The sequence below is a fragment of the Phyllostomus discolor genome, chromosome 3 (assembly GCF_004126475.2).
Source record: "Phyllostomus discolor isolate MPI-MPIP mPhyDis1 chromosome 3, mPhyDis1.pri.v3, whole genome shotgun sequence".
NCBI classification, from domain to species: Eukaryota; Metazoa; Chordata; class Mammalia; order Chiroptera; family Phyllostomidae; genus Phyllostomus; species Phyllostomus discolor.
In genome coordinates, this window is record NC_040905.2 from 102,705,014 (window position 1) to 102,721,649 (window position 16,636).

The 16,636-nt window shown below is 38.5% G+C and overlaps 1 protein-coding gene across 5 annotated transcripts in view; it reads right to left on the reverse strand.

Moving 5' to 3' along the window:
• Positions 1–16,636, reverse strand: part of MRTFB (myocardin related transcription factor B) — a 202,685-nt gene that overhangs the window by 76,585 nt on the left and 109,464 nt on the right. The window contains exon 1 of one of the 5 annotated variants that reach the window (XM_028529969.2): positions 12,352–15,048. The exons of the other annotated variants lie outside the window; for them this stretch is intronic. Coding sequence (XP_028385770.1) covers positions 12,352–12,472 — 121 coding nt within the window. The 5' untranslated portion in view covers positions 12,473–15,048. Of the gene's footprint in view, positions 1–12,351; positions 15,049–16,636 lie in introns of those variants that run through there. 5 annotated transcript variants of the gene reach the window in all.

The following is a 16,636-nucleotide window of genomic DNA, read 5'->3' on the forward strand; positions in this document are numbered from 1 at the left end:
CTGCTCAATTTGTAAGGCTCCAGAGAATTTTTTGTGAATATTCCAACAACATTAAATAGAAAACATGCAAAAGAGCCCTAACCAGTGTGGCTCAGTTGGTTGGACTGGCCCACAAATTGAAAGGTTGCTGGTTCGGTTCCCAGTCAGGGCACATACCTGGGTTGCAGGTTTGGTTCCCAGTTGGGGCACATACAAGAGGGCAACTGAATGATGTTTCTCACATTGATGTTTCTCTCCCTCTCTTTCTCTCTCCCTTCCCCTCTATCTAAAAATAAATAAATAAAATCTTAAAAAAATATGCAAAGGAAATACATGGGTTGGGATCAAACTAGTAATGTAGTTTGTGGTTTTTCTTCAAAAAACATTAAATCTAGCTCATTCTTACTGGCTGTACTAATGGCTGTATCTAACATATGGATGTATCAGTCATATTCTTTTAAGTTTTGAGATTTTTTGTATTATAAAGAAGGCTTCAATGATTCTTCTGATTCATTTTTTTTTGCATCTTTTGATTTTCATACCACACACACATATTATATTTCTAACAGTGAAACAGACATTTAAATATTTGGTAGGGGCACTCTGCAATCCAAATGATTGCACCAATCTTTATTTCCACTTACAAGGTAAGAGAGTACCTTTTTGTTCACTTCTTCCCCACCATGTACATCATCATATTTTAAAGTAACTTTAAATTATCTTCTTTTCACCTAAAACTGGCAATACGATCTCAAAATAATAGTAAAATTTAGGATAACTAATAAGAGGAAAGGGACCACCACAAGATATCAAAGGGATTAGTAAAAGTGATGGGACTGGTTTTTTGACTGGTTGCCAGAGCTCAGGTTAAGCTCTTGGAAATCACATATTTATTTATAAATTTTATAGATTTTTTTTCCTGATGTTCCAGGGTAGGAAACTTAAGCATTAAGACTTGCATTTTTTTCTTCAACTCCAACACAGTGTGGCAATATACTGGCCAGATTTTAGACCTATTTAGAATGTAACCAACAGTATGTGGTAAAGGACTGGATGTTGTGTTTGAAGGAGAAAGAAATAAAGATGACTCCTGGGTCTCTCGCTTAAGCACCTGAGTAGACCATTTACTGAGGTAAAGGGCACTAGTTGGCCATTAGGGAGTTCAGTCTGGGACATGTCTGAATTGGAAGTGGACACGACCAGACTTCAGAAGGTAGGTCTTGGCAGGAAATTGAAATTTGAAGTTGTCACTTATGTAGTATTTGAAGCCAGGTTTGCCAAGTTAGAGAATATAAAAAGAAAAGGCAAAAGAAGCCCATGTCTGTGCTCTTAGGAAAGTTAACAATTAAATGTCCATTTATAGGTTGACTAGGCAAGGAAGATCCAATAAAGAAGGCAGAGGAAGCTGCTTGGGAGGAGGAGGAGCCTGAATGACGTGTGCAAAGTGTTTCAAGAAGGGACTCATGATCAGTGCTGTCAAATGCTGCTGTTGTAACACACAGAGGAGCCAGCCTTTTGGAGTAATGAAAAGAAGTCATATTGGGAAGATAAGAAATAAAGATGGAGCAAGAAAGTGAATGACACTAATAGAAGCAATATTTTCAAGATGTGGCTCATGAAGGGTAGGAAAGAAGGTGAAAATCTTGAGAGGGTACAGAACTTCATATAGAACATACCAGTACTTGAGCAAGTATATAACCAATGAAGAGCGAGAAACAGGAAAGGGAAGGAAAGGGAAAGGAAGCAAAAGAGTGAGAATGAATATGGATGAGAGTGAACAAGAGACTAAAAGGCAGCTGGTCCCTTGAAGGGGAGGGGGTGAAGAGCATACAAGGACAGCCTTTGTTAAAAGACACCTCCTCTATCATAATAGGAGGGCAGTGAGGATGGGGTATAGCTGCAGGTAGGTTTATAGATTTGGTCTGGGATGTCCACTGAGTTCCCAAATGATGGCTTTTATTCATTCTCTCAGAGAAGGAGAAAAGTCATCTGTTGAAGGTGAAATGAATGACAGAAAGGTCAGTTCTGAGGTCAGTGAAGGAGGTTTGGAATAATCACTGCAGACTGTGAAGAGCAAGTTGAAAAGAAACATGGTTATTTATTACAGAAAGGATCCAACTAATAATGGCAACAGCTTGGGGAACAGAAGTCAGTCAGAAAACTGAAAAGTCACTCATTGGCTCTCAACTGTATCATTGTTATAAGAGAAGACCAAAAGATACAAAATTAAAATATCTGGCAGTTCTTTCCAAACCTCATTATATAAAATTTTAGTTAAGAACAGCGGCAGACCCGGAATTCCACTTCTAGGTGAAAACTGGTACTCAAACATACATGCACACATACAAGGTCTGTGAAAAAAGTCCATTGTTAATAAAATGAGAACAGTTTGTACGACATTACTGTACCCTGGCAGCCAAGGAGGGTGGACTAGAATGCGCATGCATGAACAACGACTTCACTGTACTAGTCAGTGGGGGCGGTAGATGCCGTTGAGTAAGCATGTGTACTGTGTGGCCGTTGCTTCAAAATGACTGAGTGAGTACAGTAATGAATCTGTATCAAATTTTGCATTAAGTGTGAACATTCCTCCATGGAAACTATTTGGATGATTCAGAAGGCTTTTAGGGAGATGTAATGAGGGCAGCACAAACAAAAGTGTGGCACAAACACTTCATCAAAGATGGTCAAGAATCTGTTGACAGTGATCCACATTCTGGAAGGCCTACAACAAGCAGAACACCTGAGAATGTTGAATGTGTACGGGCTGCAATCAACAAAGATTGGTGACTGACAGTGCAAGAACTAGAAGCTGATTTTGGGATTCCAAAAACTACTGTGTCTGAGATTTTCATCAGGATCTCAGCATGAAACGTGTCATGCCAAAATTCGGTCCATGGCTTCTGCTACCAGCAGAAGGAACATCGTGCTGCAGCTGTTAATGATGCTGGGAGAACTGTGTGAGGTCCCAAGCTATCTACTTTGAAGGGGACTGAGGCATCATTGTCCTATATACAATGTTTCTTATTTTTTCTTCAATAAATGTCTCTAATGTTCATAGTACATGGCTGGCTACTTTCTGGAGAGACCTCTTATGTTCACAGCAGCACTATTCACAATAGCTAAAGACCAACAGATGCATGGGTAAATGAAATGTGGTCAATCCATACAATGAAATGTTATTCAGCCATAAAAAGAAGTGAAATATTGGTACATGCTACAACACGAATGAAACTGAAAAGCATTTCTAAGTAAAAGAAACCAGACACAAAAGATCACATATTATATGACTCCAGATATATGAAATATCCAGAATTGGTAGACTCACAGAGAGGTCAGATTGTTAGTTGCCAGGAATTGGGGGTAAAGGGGATAGGAGTAAATGTTTAATGGTTACAAGGTTTTCTCTTGGGGTGATGAGAATGTTTTGGAACTAGATAGAGGTGTAGTTGCACAACATTATAAACATACTAGATATTCCTGAATTGTTTCATTTTAAAATGGTTAATTTTATAAAGTTATCAGAATTTTAATTCAATTTTAAAAAGGCAATTGCTAGAATGGACTTTAAGAAAGTAATTACAACCTAGGAAAACATCTACGGTACTGCTTCCCTGGCCACCCCGCCAGACCAAGAATGTGCAGGCGCACACACAAAGAATGGCTGTTGTGAAAGGGGATGAGCGGACTTGCAGGCTCTCTCCTCTGCATGGTCTTTTAGAGAATGTTTTTTTTTTTTTGATTTGGGGCAGCCTGCTTTCCAATGTTAGGCTGCATACCTTTAAGTACACACAGATACATATGTGTGTATGAGTACCCATATATATAAAATATATAAATCTATGTGTGCACATGTATATATGTGATATGTGTATACATGGTATTCTGTAGGGCTGGCCCCCAACACCTAAGAGTTTAAAATAAAAGCAGTTTTAAAAGATTAAAAGAAAAGAAACTAATTACATGGTAATTAGGTTTTCTTACTTCCCACTCAGCCTCCCTCTTACCACCATTTAACCACAAATGGTGCCATCACCTTTTACTGATTCAATAACTACCGTAACAATTACATTACATGTTCCTGATCATACTGAATTCTAGGTTTTGTTGGGGTTTTTCAGGCCTCTCTTCTGGACCTCATCATATATTCTAGCACTTTCTACAATGCTTTGATATACATGTTTTAATAAACATATTTGACTCAATTTTGCATGGTACACTTAATTTTCTAAGGAAAGAGATTGCTATGCCAAATTTAAGAATAAATCACCAAAAGGATTTTCTATGGGCAAGTAATTATCATGAGGCAGAACCAACACTGTTTTGCTTTGTTGTATGAATTTGAGGCTGGGGGTATCTGTGAACTGATGGTGGTGGTAGAACAGAAGACAAAATCTAATTGTGTTGCTTTGCAGGGCACAAGAAGGTACAAGTGGTACAAGAAGGGCAAGCACAAAGAAAAGGAGTGAAGAACACCATTAAAACCTAGTAGATACTAATTTCTTTTCATCTCCACTTAAAATTAATGTGAAATTCATGCTGTATTAAAGAGAAGAAACACAAGTACTTCTCTCATAGATGACAAAAATAGCAGCGAAAGATTACAGAACTTTGGTTATGTTTTTCAGGGGTCTAATTTGCCAATGAAAAAAAAATGAGATTCTTTAAGTCATTTTAAAATACAGAGAGCAAAGAGGCCAAAAACAAAACGGTGGTTTGTCCTGTGAGAGCCATGCTGTCCGTACTGACTACGCAAACTTCCATCACTGCTTTCTGTCTGGAGCAGACAGCAGAGGTATATGGTGTGCACACAAGCTAAACCTCAGGCACGATGAGGAGCAAACAGCATTCTGATCAGGAATTTTTATACTGTGATTATTTTCTGTTTAAAAAAGGGAGGGAAAACATAAAGTTAACTTAAAAAATTACACACAGGTGTTTGAAAAAGTTGGGCCTTAAATTAAGGCTACATAGAAAGCACTGCCTTTTATCACAATGTCAGGAAGTCTACCGTGTCCTTATGAAGTCCACTGGGGTGGGGAGTGTAGGGGAAGAGGCAGGTGGTATAAACTGCAGAATTCTAAACCACCGACCAACCCTTGCTGGTAAAGAGGTCACAGTCTAGAATGCAGAATGTACCCTCTATCAGGAATTACAGAGCAAAAATGCACTAAAAACTAAAATGCTAGCAGTCCAGGCTACCGTACTGTAGGCTTCCCACATTAACCTGCAGCACGAAGTGAGGAAGACAATGTTTTCAACACTGTGCCTTGGAAATTTACAGGCACTTTAAGAACTCTGGTTGGCTGCTGCTTCTGTTACCATGGAGACAGACTGCTAAAAATGGGGCATATTTCTTTAAACTGATCATACCTTCACACAAATTCCCTTCTCCTTTTTGTCAAAAGTTGGAATGAATTTAAAGTGTGCTTCTCATGGCATGACAACGTGATGTCAAGCCAGGGGGACTGGTACAGACAAAAAGACACACACATACACACACACACACATACACACACACACACACATCTCATTTGGTTAAAAAGTAGTGAAAATAAAGTACACAGTGGGATAAATGGAAGTATAACACAAATAAATAACACTCCACAAGCAAAATTATCCACCTAATTGCCTGACTACCAGCAATGTAAAGAGGTTAAAAAAATACTTGATTTTTTGGACAACTTTTAGTCTGTAAGAACACACTGGTTCCACACCTGATCTTCTAGATTTCTAGAAGTTGCCCCATATAATCCAAAAACCCCATATAATCCAAAAACAAGCTAATATTATTTTTATTATCTTGGGGGCAATCAGAAATTCTATATTCTACCACTGTATTAGAATTTCAGTGTGCAGCTATAGGTAGGGGTGCTCATGGGTTAAAGCTCTTTCCTAATTCCTCTGGAATGGGAAAATGTATGCTGTATAAAAGATTCTGAAATGTCTCAATGTAAATTCCTAAGGGAGGCTGCCTGAAGAAAAGGACAATTAACAATGAAACAGGAAAATAACAATGTTTTTTACCTCTAATTTTTCCCAGAATAGGAAATTCTACTCTCCACATGCTACTCTCTTGAGGTCACTTCATCCTGGCTCAGTATCTTGGTCCTTCTTCTCGTTTTGTGGATTCAGGAGTGTGACTTACACACACACACATGTATGCACACATGCATGTCTACACATAGACATCCATATTTATACCTAGGTATGTGCCTACACACATGCCTATCTTCCCCTTAAACATAAAGAAAACCCAAAACTGTCACTACTTGTGTGCTATTCTAACACAGCAACCATGCATGATGCAGGTGGAAGGATGAGTTACAGTTGTTCAGGCCAATGGGGTGGGGGGGTGGGGTGGGTGGGGAGAGGCATTTTGGGAGATAATAGGAGGGAGCGAGAAACCCGCACGCTTCTGAGACAGGGCAGGACCTCATTCAGTAAAGCAGGCCAGAGTGGGTAGAGAGGGATCAGCTGCAGGTCTATCTTTACTTGAATAAAGATTTCTATACAGACTCTATTTCAGGAAGGGTGGTGCCCATGGTGAAAGTGCTGTGGACAAATGCAATATTTTTTTGAGGTAGAATTTAGTAATAGGATTTGGTGATGAGGAGGCGGTCAAGGAAGGTGTCAAGGATTACTCTCATTTAGGTTCCTGATGTGGGTCAATGGACAGAGAGATACCATTCATCAGAGGATATGTCTCACGAAAGTATTATAGTAAGGGGCCCACTGGAGACATCAGTGGCGTAGATGACTTACAGGTTTGGAGCACAAGAGGCAGGCCTGGCCCTCACAGTTCGTAATGCTCACTCATTTGGACCAAAGCATACATGGTTTTCTTTTTTAGCTCTTTCACATGTGTGCATATTTTAACTCCTATGTCATCACTGCTGTGGCTTAAAGAGGTTTACAACTTCTATCATGATGCTCTGTAGAAACACTCAAATTTTGCCAAATGAAATTATTTCTAATAAACTAAACTATATAATTTCATCTCAAAAGTAGCATATGCCCATTTAAAAAGAAAACATTGAATTATGTCTGGGAAGAGGAATCTTTTACCTCTTCCTTCACACCTATATGCTATTTAAATTTATTGTAAGTACCATACATTACTTTTTAAGTTTACCTTTAAAAAACATTAATTTAGTGATACCTCACTTGTGTAACACTTTCAATTACAGTAGAGCATTGGCAGGGAACAAAGAAAGAAGTAATTTCCAGATAAATAAAAATAGATGTTGCAAAATTCATGTACTTTACTTAGAAGGCTTTGTAGTGTGCTTTATTTCAACAGCCTATTTGCCTATTTCTCGGTCTATGGCTCAATACATTGTAGTTGAATCAACAATAGAATCAGGATTCCACTATCACATTTTGTTAATTTGTTGCTTACTTTAAAGAAGATTAGAAGCAGCAAATCAGAAGAGGGACTGGAAGTAGCAGATGACAAAAATCAAACAATAAATAACAGTTCTAGCAATCTAGTAATGATCTAGGGATCATTCTGTGCATGGACAAATTATTTTATATACTTGAATAGTGCCTTAAGGCATCAATACATTATATTTTGGGCTAGCCATTAATTTCTAATTAAACTATAAATTGTATCTGAAGGTAATAGTTCAAGTCATATTGTTTAAGAAGGCAGGGCCGGGGGTATAATACTCTTTAAATACTTGTTGCATAATAATAATGTGTCTATGAGAAGCAAGACTCTGGGGATGAGGTATTAAAATGATCCAAACAATGATTCTATCTTCAAGAAATACTGTGCTCTAATAATGAACATAGTACAGCTATATACCATAATGGCAAAAGGTGAAATGTCTTGAAGAGATGTAGATGAATTTATCAGGAATATATGGGGGAGAAGAAATTATTTTTAGCTGACAGGATTGAGTGACTTTCTTTAGCGAATGGCATGGGGATTAGGTTTAAAGAGACTGTGGACCTGTAAAACTGCTGTGAGAGGAACATTGTGAGCAAAGGCATGGAGGAGGGAAAGGTGGAGCAATGCTGTTCAATGTAACTTTCTGCAGTGATGGAAATGATTTATGATCAATGCTGCTCAGTACAGTAGCCACTAACCACACAGGGCTCCTGAGTAGATGAAATGTGGCTCATCACATGTAATTAAGGGGCTGAGTGTTTGAAAATTATATTTCACTTTATTTTAAATTTAAATTTAAACAGCCACATGTGGCAAAGGACAGCATAGGTAGTATATGCATGAGACAATTTCCATCACTTAAAAATGTTTTGGTGCTTGGATAAAGGTATTTATTTATTTCCCCAGATTGGATTACTTAGAATTTATCAGACAAAAGTGCATTTTTTTCATAAACGGGTCTATTCTAGCCACGCCCTAGCACACCACAATAATCTACTACACTGTCTATACGCAGCATACCACAAACTTTCACACACTTTATCTCAACTGTTATTAACCAGCCTGTTGCCAGATCGGGAGTGTGGGCCCCCAAATCTGTAACTCCTACCTCCACGCCTACAACTGAGTGGCACAATGAAAGAGGCCCAGATCCCCAAGTCACTTCTTGAAGGACAGCTGACTAAGACAGCTGTCCAATCCACCTTGGACTATATTTTGAGCAAGAAATCACTTCAATTGGTTAAAAAAACACTTGAGTTTGGTGGTTGTTTGTTAGAGCAGTTAGTTTAGTTCAGGTAGTTCATACACAACTCAGTTTTCTTTTGGTGGTATTTCGTTTTTACCATAGAGAGCTCTGTACATTGAACATCAGTTCCTCTTTAAATCTATTTGCTACCATTTTATATTGATAAATATGGAACATGAGTAGCTGGTAACACTGGTATTATGATTCATTATCTTAATGAGTCTTATCAAGCCATTTATCTGAATTAAGTCATCTCAATTTATCTAAGTTTCTCTCAAAATTCATAATTCTTAATTCTTAATTTGTCAAGTCAGTGATTTGTAATATTCTTCTTTAGCTGTAGAATCAGAAACTATATTTATATCTCCTCCATGCTGATTATTATTTGAAATATTCTAACCTTTTTGTGGATTAGTCAAAAGTTGAGATTCCCTATTGATGCTCTGACAAAAGAAACTAGTCTAACGAAAATTCTCTATTTTGAATTTGATCAGGATTCATGTCATTCATTGTTATTGTCACCTAAAGCAAAAAATAATTAAATTCTCCAACTGTACTTATAGGTTGGCATTTATCAAAAGTAAGCATTAATGAAGCTGCGAGGTATTATGCTTTATTATCCAAATGACTCTCTGGTGTGTACTGACAACTACTTACAGGCAGCAGACACAAACATTTTCAACAGGTATTACTAAATTTTTTTGTTTAGATGTCACATAAACTCTTGAAATCTATGATTATCTGCTTGCAAAGTCTATTCCCCCCCCGCCCCCCCGCCCCCAGTAATAATTTCAGCTAACTAGTACTCTCAGGAATAGTAAGAATTTTAAAATATCCTAATATAAGCAGGACCTAGACCAACTACTTGAGAAACAGAGTGGACTTCCAACCATAGAGTAGACACATGTCAGAAACACCAGTGAGATAAACTGTGTCTTGATTAGAACTAAATGGACCCAAATTCATCCTTCCTCGTTACCTAGACACTTATGATCCAGACATTACAAATAATCCCAAAGGTTGTTCTTCCAAAAAAACAAAAACAAAAATCAACTTTGCCTAAAATGAATGGAAAACCTAACACAGTTGATATGAAATATAATAAATATTTTGTGTCTCTTAACAGATAAGGCATAAACCATTAGACATTACTAACACTTATATATTTGTCTATTATGACAAAACAGCATAGAATCTAATTAGACTCTAGGGTGTTTTAATGTTTGAACAACTGCAGCCAACTTGTGTGGATTAATACAACTGACGTCTGACCCCGTGCTTAAAAGCAGATGAAGTTCTACAGTGTCCTGTCCCTTGTTTTACCCTATGACTTTGAGAAGCTGGCCATTGGTTTTCATCTGCAGGCAGTGACTGCGACAACTGAATTTCACGAGTTCAATCTTGCATAGGAACCAAGGTGTTTTCATAGTACTCCAAATAATAAAGTAGCTTTCTTCAAAATTTCTCTCATATTTTCTGTTCTAAGTAAACCCAGGTCTAATCTTCTTTCACTAACAGATCACCCTCAGTCTCTCTATATGTTATTTTTCAAACCCTCAGCTATATCTGTACCAGAAAATGAGTAGAAATACAGTCTGTTGAGATAGAAAGCAAAACCCAGTTCAGTGCAACTGTGGTAAGAGAGATGAATTTTTATCAGCCAATCATTTCTGTAAAGTGTTTTAAAATATAAAAGGTCTTTCTCCTTACTTCTTTATACCCATAAATTTACATGATACTAAAATATAGAATACTTCTATATTTTGTCAATATATAGGATCTCAAAATTTAATTTTAAATAGAAGAGGAAAATAATTAAGGGTTAAAAAACCAAATAAGAAGAGGGATGGTAAGCTGGCATTAAACCAGGCACTTCATAAAAACACTGTGAAGTACATACAGTTTCTCCTCACTGCCCGAAACTTGCCCAGGGTCACAAGCTAGAAAATGGTATGTCTGGGATTTGACCTCAAGCATACGTCTCCCTTGAGAGTCCATGCTTTTGCTCTTTTGACATTACACTATTGCACATGTATAAATGGAAAGCGTGGTCACAATTGTTAGGGAAACAATCTATGCATTATGTAATCATCTCAACTCCACTTTGCTGTTCCTGTTGACAATTCCCCTATATCCTGTTTTTGTATTTATAATCCTTGCTTTCTATGCTCTTTTATCATATTAGGCTGTTGTGACATTCTAAAATTTTTCCTATTCCATTTTCCTCTACTTTCTCAGTTTTTCAAATAGCACAAAAATTGTTTTATTTTTAAAATTTCTTTCCCACAAAAATTGTTTTAAATTTAAGGCAGTAATAATAGCTTAACACCTGAACTTGATATAAATGATGCACAGATAATTCTTAGCTTTTTTTTAAGTGAATGATTTAAAAATTTTTAAGGTCCCCTCAGTGAATCTCCAGAACATGTCCTGCAAACTCCACTAGAACTGCCTCTGTACCAACCTGGGGTAAGGCTCTCAGTGCACAAGCAGAGGCGACCCCATTGTCTGGTGCCTGGCAACAGCTATTTATACCTCACTGTGTGTCATCTGCTTCCACCCAGATGTTTTTTCTACTCACAATGAAAAGTAGTTCAACTCTAGCAAGTCCACCTATTGTTTCTTATTACCTTTTAAATCTGTTACAACTTATCATGCTTATATTCTAAATGAGGGAGAAAAGGAGGAATATTCTTTTGGAAGAAGCTTAAACTTCTGCTTAGGTGGATAACTCTACCTTTACTCTCTGGGTCTCTACAAGATGAACAAGAGCGAGTGGAGAGATGAGGGGGTGGCTCATGGTACGAGCTGAAAGCAGATAAAATGAAAGAGAGGTTATTGTGGGGTTTTGCCTCCCAAAGAACACTAGAAAATCAAATTTAAAATTAAATGAGTATTGAGAGAGGTGATCTTCATACCTCAAATTTAGGAAAAACTTACTCTCTGTAGACCCTGAATTTCTTACACTATAGTCCTTGGTCCCCAGCTGCTACAGTGAAGCACAGGGTGCACTGGTCTTGGCACACTCAGCATGCAGGGACAGACACAGGACGGCAATGCCTATGCATACCTTTGGCCATTTCCTTAAACTAATCAGAGAGGTACCTCTGCAGTGGACACTGACAATAATTAACAGTATTCTTAAGCTTATTCTTTGCTTTGTTACGAAACCACAAAACTACGCAATGTGCGTTTAAAAACAAAACAATGCAGTATGCACTATAATCAATTAAACCAATCGTTTTGAGATATAATTGAGAAAGATAGCTACCTTCCTTGTTTTAAACAATAAAAGCCATAAACATGCTAACTGGAAAAAAATAATTTTCCTGGAATCATGTGTTTGTAAACCTAAAAGAAGCAGTGCTCTGAATAATACTGAAAAAGAAATGCCCTCTCCTGGGGTGAGGGAAGAAGGACAAAAAATTGGAGAACACGAGAAAACATACAAAATGAACCTGGAAAGATTTTAGTGAAGTGAGGACTGGCTTCCTAAATCCCCTGATTGTATTAATTACTGCAAAATCCCTGGAGTTCTATCGGTTAATGAATTTTTAGAGAGAGCTACCAAGAACAGCATTAAGCTTTCATTTCAAAGAACTCAGACCGTGTAAGCTACGGCAGGAAACAGAGAGACACGGCACAGTAATAATCAGACAAACATGCTCAGCCTGGTTGATGGGAATAGGAATTTGGCAGTTTTGGCCCTGTCCAAAGAAACACTGACCTTCCTTGAGACTTTTCTGGTTGCTCCCCTCAAGGCATTCCTTTTCTTTTAATGGCTCGAAATTCCCAGCAGTTAAAATCTCTGGGAACCCCTGTTGCTGCTTCTTAGAGCTATCGATCATGGTGAGAGGCTTCTGGAGACAGGAAGCATCAAGCAGGAGAAGAGCTCAATCTGCCGAACAGCAGAGGCTGGTGCTCAAAATACTCTGGTCCCTGGGTCCTGGGAGCCTCCTCACAATACCCCAATCACCAGTGGGCAATTATGTCTTTAAGCGGCTGAAGGCACCCATCAATCAGCCTTCAGTTCCCAGCCTGACCTGCACAGACACTCATGCCGCTGGAAGCCCCGAACTCTCTCCCACATTGGGAGGCAGAGCCTTGGAGGTTCGGTGATGCTGAAATCCCACCCCTTTTCCCAGCCAGCCCCTTTCCTTTGCCATTCCAGCTTCCCCCGTGCTGGGCACTTCAATCTGCAGTTTGATGGTCCAAATCATCTGACAAACACTGAGTCAAGCTGTTAAAAATAAATCCTCTAGTTGTTAAAAGAGAAGACGTTGCTGATACCTAAGACGACAAACTGCTGCCTGTGGTCGCTCTAGCTCTCTATAAACACAGCCGCAGTCTGTGGAAATACTTTCTATCAGCCAGACAAGCACATTCATTACTCATTAAGTTCTGCAGCTAAACAAGCGGCAGTCCAGGGCATTTGACGGAAGCAGGTCTTATCTCAGCAGAGGCACCGTGCTGAATAAACATGCTACTAGCCTATCTGGATAAAAACAGAGGCATTGCACGACCAAAGTTCTTTTGTGCTGTGCTTTTTACTGCATCTGGCTCTTCCTGGCAAAGCAGTGCTCTTTGTAACAGGGACATGTACTATCATTGCAGCTTTCAGCCTCACCAATTCAGACCTGAGCAGCACTTTTCCTCTGTGCCGCTAGTCGGCTGAGCGAGTTAACATCGCCATGATGGTTCTAAGGAAAAATCTCTTCTCCTGTACTAAAAGGAGAGACACTGAAATCTTCTATTTTACAACGTTCAACCCGTGACCAGCCCAAGTTTAATTTCCCATGTGCTGTCAACAACGGGCACCTCTTCTGCAGGTCCCAGACTGCTGTCCAGATTACACACAAGGGACGTTGCCTGAAGGAAGTCTCTAGGGATGGCAATCCCAGGCACACGTGGAGTCAAGCCTGTTTTTGTACATGCCAAACATATAGCCAACTGTAACTGTAGCCAAAAGAATCTAATTTTTCAGTGACTCAAAGTATGCTCCTTTGTGGGGAGCTCCTCTAAAGCCCACTAGGGGTTGTAAGGGCAGTAGACTGAATCCTCTTCCATGAGGAATGTTTTGTTCACGTTTTCATAACCAACATCTAGCAGAGTGCCAGGAATATTAGTTGTCAATAAATACATGTTGCATGATTGAGTGAATGAACTAAAGCAGAAGAAAGTGCAACAGGAAAAACTTCCTTTAATAATACTCAAGAGTTCTAAAGAAGTCCTACATCAATGACCAAGAAGCACTAATTTTAGATGAACGAATACATGTTCTCTAAAGGAGCACATTTTCTTTTTAAAAGAAAACACTTTGACATGATCCTTCTGTGGGATAAAGCAAGGCTTACATTTTTAGAGCCAGAAAAGTCAATACTCTCTTCACCATTTAAACACAGATGGGAACTAGATGAAGTCTATCCTTTGTCCCCAGTTTCAAGGCTGCTGTGCACTAAACCCGTGCTGTTCTAGAAAGATAGTTATCTATCCTTCTCCGGCGTCTCTTGAGAATGGGATTACACAACACATGACATGTTTCTTGTCAACTGAAATTCCTTCTGAAGCAATTTAAGCCCGTCGTTGGTAGTCTAAACCTCTGTAGGAACAAACAGGCACAATAAGCTTATCGCACTCCTCAAAAATGCCCTCAGATGCTCTGCTACTTTTCTGATCCTAAGACCTTTATTCTTCTAAATTAACTGTTCCTGCACCTTTAAAGGAGTAAGAAAAATAACCATTTTTTAAAGACATTCTTTAGAGTGGTCATTTTATTAGAAGTTTGCAAAGCTTATCTCATTCAACCCCCAACAGTCCTTGTGGTCTCTAAGATTATTTGTACATTATAAACATTTTACAGACCAAGACCAAAGTTACAAAGCTGGTAAGTGGAAGGCCTGGAATTTAACAAATCTGAGTTCTCCAAAACCTAAGTCTTTTTTTCTGTTGCATTGCAATGCCTTCTGTCTTCTAAAATATGCTCCATTTCTAGGCTTTAGTTTGATCTTGGGACAAGTTTAAGAGCAGAGGACATAATTTCGATGGCCTAGTACTTCTCTTCCTGGAGGGGGAGAAGGAAGCCAACATAATCATACAAGAAGGCTTTCATGAAAGCATTTTAACTTCTGAAATAATAAAGCAGGAGCCGCCTTTATTCAGTACTTACAATGTGCCACAGTCTAAGCACTTTTCATATATTATCCCATTTATTCTGTTGACCCGTGAGTTCAACATTATTATCCTGATTTACAGATGATAAAACTGGGGTCTAGAATAATACAGGCTATATTTTATAAGTGGTGACCAGGATTACAAACAGAAAGCTTTTCTCCAGGGCTTATATTTGGAATTACCTTACAAAAAGATTAAAAAAACAAACAAACAATAAACCCTGCCCTGGCTGGTATGGCTTAGCTGATTGGAGCATCATCCTGAAGATGTAAGGGTCTTGGGTTTGATTCCCAGTCAGGGTACACAGCCAGATTGCGGGTTTGATTCCTGGGTCAGGGTGACTTCAAGAAGGCAGCCAATTGATGTTCCTCCCTCTCTCCTCCTCTCTTCCTCTCTCCCTCCCTCCCTCCCTCTGAAAGCAATGAAAAAAAAAAAAGTCCTCAAGTGAGGATAAAAAAGAAAAAACAGAAAACAATAAACCCCAACAATGTCTTTTTCAGGATGCTGCTCTTTAAATACTGCCCAAGTTTAGAAACCTGAGTACATACAAGCTACACCAGAAACTTTAAAGTTCTTCGCTGGTTTTGTGTTGTGTGTGTGTATAGCACATGTGCTGAATGTGTTAACACACAAAACTTCTCTTTTAAAGATCCTCTGTAAGTTTACTATTTTTGTATCTGATAAACATCAAAACTCTTAATAAGGAAACATGTTGTTCAGCTACAGGTTTATATCAAAAGTCTTGTCTCTGTAGTTTTGAAAGAATATAATTTCTTTAGTGGTGAATATGCCTGACAGAACATTTATTTTGCTATTTTTAAAGATTTGACCCCTGGCCATTGTGGCTCAGTTGGTTAAAGTGTCGTCCCAGGGACTGAAGGTTCCCAGATTTGACTCTTGGTCAGGGCACATACTCAGGTTGTGGGTTCAATCCCCTGTCAGGGCTTGTACGAGAGGGTAACCACTCCATGTTTTTCTCTCACATCAGTGTTTTTTCTCTCTCTCCCTCTCTCTCAAAGCAATGAAAAAAATGTCCTTGGGTGAGGATTACAAAAATAATAATTTCAGGTTCACAGAGCATTTTCCCCCCAAACCATCTGTAGGTGGGCTCTGACATGATACCTCTCAACCTTCAGTGGTTCATTTCTACAAACAAGGATTATCTAATACAACCATAATATAACCATCAATATCAGGAAATTAACATTGATATATCACTGCCATCTCATCCACAGACTCCATTCAAGTTCCACCAATTGTCTCGACAACAACATCCCTTCCAGCAAAAGATCCAAACCAGGATCACGTATGGCACTGGATTGGTGAGTCTCTTTAGTTATCTTCCCTTCTATCTTCCTGGGCTTTTCTTTCCTCGAATTTGGAAGATTACAGGCATGTTATTTTGTAGAATTACCCTCAGTCTGAATTTGTCTGATGTGCCTTAATGATTAGATTTAGGTATGGCAGAAATATTTCTGTGGTATGGCAGGAATACCACAGAAGTAATGATGTGTTCTTTGTATCCTATTAGGGGGTGCAAAAATTCCATTTGTCTCATAACTGATAATGATTATTTTGATTAACTAGTTAAGGTGGTAGTGGCCAGGTTTCTTTATTGTAAAGCTTTACCTCTTTGTAATTATTTTGTGGGGCTGAATTATTGCTCTGATGATTACCAAAAGGTGATTTTAAAACTGCTATCATCCCTTCTACAATTACTAGTGGCACATCTGACTATAAGAAAAAGAATTTTCTTTATTTGGTTTATGGTATCCATTTATATTAGCAGGAACTTATAGATTTCTATTTTATTCAATTGGTTATAACATGTTTCTATCATC